This window comes from Leptodactylus fuscus, chromosome 5 (genome assembly GCF_031893055.1).
Source record: "Leptodactylus fuscus isolate aLepFus1 chromosome 5, aLepFus1.hap2, whole genome shotgun sequence".
In the NCBI taxonomy this organism is placed as follows: domain Eukaryota; kingdom Metazoa; phylum Chordata; class Amphibia; order Anura; family Leptodactylidae; genus Leptodactylus; species Leptodactylus fuscus.
In genome coordinates, this window is record NC_134269.1 from 2,322,934 (window position 1) to 2,325,855 (window position 2,922).

Sequence of the window (2,922 nt, forward strand, 5' to 3'; positions counted from 1 at the left end):
GAGTGGGGTGGAGGGATAAGGATGGTACCTCCGTGGTTTACTAGTATAACTGATTGTCTCATAATATCAAGAGTATGGGTTACCATATACAGAAAAGGATTAGTCAGGAAATAAGTGTTTCTCTGATTCTTGTACAGAGAAACATGGTCTGAGGATGTTACTGAGATTGGGAGAGTTATAGAGCAGATTCTCCTCTACTCACTGTGTGCAATCTACACTCACCAGCTCAGACAAAACTGACATTACAGATACAACTGCTAAAAACTGCAGCATACAAGTCACATACTGACCAGACATGTATAAACATGATGGATAGGCTTTAACTCAATGGGAGAATAAAAAAAGTCAGTGAAAAAGACATGGATACAAATAGATAAAAATTAAGGGAACTTTTTGAACTTTTTTTTTTTCCAAACACCAAGTTTTACATTTCACAGAGAACTTTTGATATGCCTTTTGACAAGATTTTCAGCAATAACTTTGTTATAAAGAAGTAGTTGAAGAAGTTGAACTTATGGAGAAAGTTATGACTTAGAACTTCCAGGCTGAGAATAGACGTCTAATAACCACTCAGGAGACAACGTGATAGAAATCTCCCCAGAGCTGGATATGAGGAGTCTGATCAGTCTATGGATATAAATATGGGCAGTGATGGATCTGTATAGCAGTATTGGGCACGTCCATGTGTCTGATACCACGTAGGGTCTCACATCTACAAGACTGACCCTGGAAGCTTCTTCTATTGGTGACCACCAGGATCCTCTGAACAGGACGGAGATTCTGAGAAGGAAGTGATGAACTACTAAGAGCCACATCCTCAGCAGTAGGACCGAGCAGATGTAAATATAACGGTGTGTATATTTGTTATATATATGCCATAATCTAATGATATTGCTGCTCTACCTTCTCCTCTCCTCGCCATTAACCTCCTGTAGTTGTATTATTTGTACTATAAGTCACCTAAGGGGAATTAGGAAATGTCTAAGCTACAGGATTTTCTCAGATTTTCCATGTTTCTATCATGTATGAGACTTTGGAGGGAAGGAAGAGTGCAAGTAGTAGTTATCCCGAACTTCTGCAACATATTAAACTGCTGCAGACTGATATCTTAGGGTGGGTTCACACCTGCGACCGGTCTCTGCTTTTGGGTTTCTGTCTTCTGCCCTGAGAAACTGGACACAAGATAGAAACCTGGTGGTCAGTTTTCAAAAGTCTATGGGGCTTACCTGTACTTCTATATGAATTTGACAGAATTTGGGTCAGATACCACTATCAGTGACCATATCATGGGAGTTTTCCCCACCAAGATTATATGTAATGCATCTTAGAAAGTGCACACAATTCTGTTGGTACGGAGCCTCGAGGACATCTTGTACCCACAATGCTATTTGTTTGCCCTTCTTATTCTCCATTAGCAATATTAAAACATCAATAAATGTTTAGAACCACAAGGTACAGATGGATGGATTTCCAATGAAAAAGATGAAAATTCACTTTATTTGATGTTACAGTAAATCCCACTCTTAACCACTAGGGGCAGCTGCTCCAGGTGCCACCATGTTATTTTTATGACCATAATTCCTTTTGCACTTTCTTCCTTGTAGATATTCCAACACTTGTAAGGACCTCAACTCTGTGCAGGTTCTCCCTAACAATAAAAATGAGGAAAAGATCAACCTGGACTGGACACTCAGTCTCAGTGGACCGCATAGCGGCACCATGGGCCACCTTTACTGTGAGTGTGCCCTTGGGGAAGAGCAATGGGACTGGTGTCACGAAGTTCATCCTCTTAGGATTTCAGGAAGGTTGGAATGTAAGAGTTGTCATTTTTTCTCTGCTTCTTGTGGTTTACTGGTTCACAATGTTCATGAACCTCCTGATCATCACCCTGGTGTCCACCAGTAAGATCCTCCAGACCCCAATGTACTTCTTCATCTCACAACTCTCCACCACTGACATCTTATTAACCACAACTATTGCCCCCAAGATGCTCCATATTATGCTATATTACAGAGGATCCATTACTTTTAGTGACTGTGTCACTCAACTTTACTTCTTTGGAGTTTCAGAAGCTTCTGAATGTTTCCTCCTCACAGTGATGTCCTATGACAGATATGTGGCCATCTGTAATCCTCTCCGTTACTCCTCCATCATGACCGGTAGATATTGTGTTGTATTGGTCGCCTCCTGTTGGTTGTTTGCTTTGTTCATTTTATCACTTTTCATCTCAACTTTTTTGATGCTGAACTTTTGTGGACCGAACGTCATTGACCATTTCTTCTGTGACTTTTTTCCTATATTAGAACTTTCCTGTTCCAATACCTACATCATTCAGAAGGAAGTTTCTGTACTAGGTATCCCACTCATTATTATCCCTTCTGTAATAATTGTATTTTCATATGCCAAAATTATTGTCACCACCTTAAGGATCCCATCCAGTACTGGAAGACAGAAAGCCTTCTCCACCTGTAGCTCCCACCTCATTGTGGTCTCCATATTCTACTGGACTCTGTTTGGTGTTTATATGTTCCCAATTAAAAGACAATCATCGACCATCAGTAAAATAATATCCCTGCTATATACTGTGTTCACCCCACTGATCAACCCCATTATATACAGTCTGAAGAATAAGGATATTAAGAAAGCTTTACATCATGTTCTTTATAAACAGCTTCGGTGTCCAAGTTATATGTAAATTCTAGACTTTGTATCCTCTGTATTGTTGTGATATCATCTTACCATACTTGCATGATGTCCTGTGTACAAAAAAATAAAAAGCGTTGGCCTGTCCTACCTTGACCTCCACCCTGCTATGTCCACTTTAGTAAAAGGTAGCGGTGGGGTGCAGAAATGAGGACGTGGAGAATCTTTGATGCACAATACTTTTTCCATCATTGGAAGAGTGATACATTCTTCCAGGTG

General features: G+C 40.2%; 1 protein-coding gene across 1 annotated transcript; it reads left to right on the forward strand.

Annotated features, from left to right (window-relative positions):
- The first annotated feature begins 1,660 nt into the window (after nucleotides 1–1,660).
- Nucleotides 1,661–2,695, forward strand: LOC142204263 (olfactory receptor 10A7-like). The gene has a single exon (XM_075275572.1). The coding sequence runs from the start codon at nucleotides 1,661–1,663 to the stop codon at nucleotides 2,693–2,695; it is 1,035 nt and encodes a 344-aa protein (XP_075131673.1).
- The last annotated feature ends 227 nt before the right edge of the window (nucleotides 2,696–2,922 follow it).

What these genes read in the sequence shown, in the direction of transcription:
- LOC142204263 (XM_075275572.1), top strand. Translation starts at nt 1,661, where the DNA reads ATGAGGAAAAGATCAACCTGGACTGGACACTCAGTCTCAGTGGACCGC.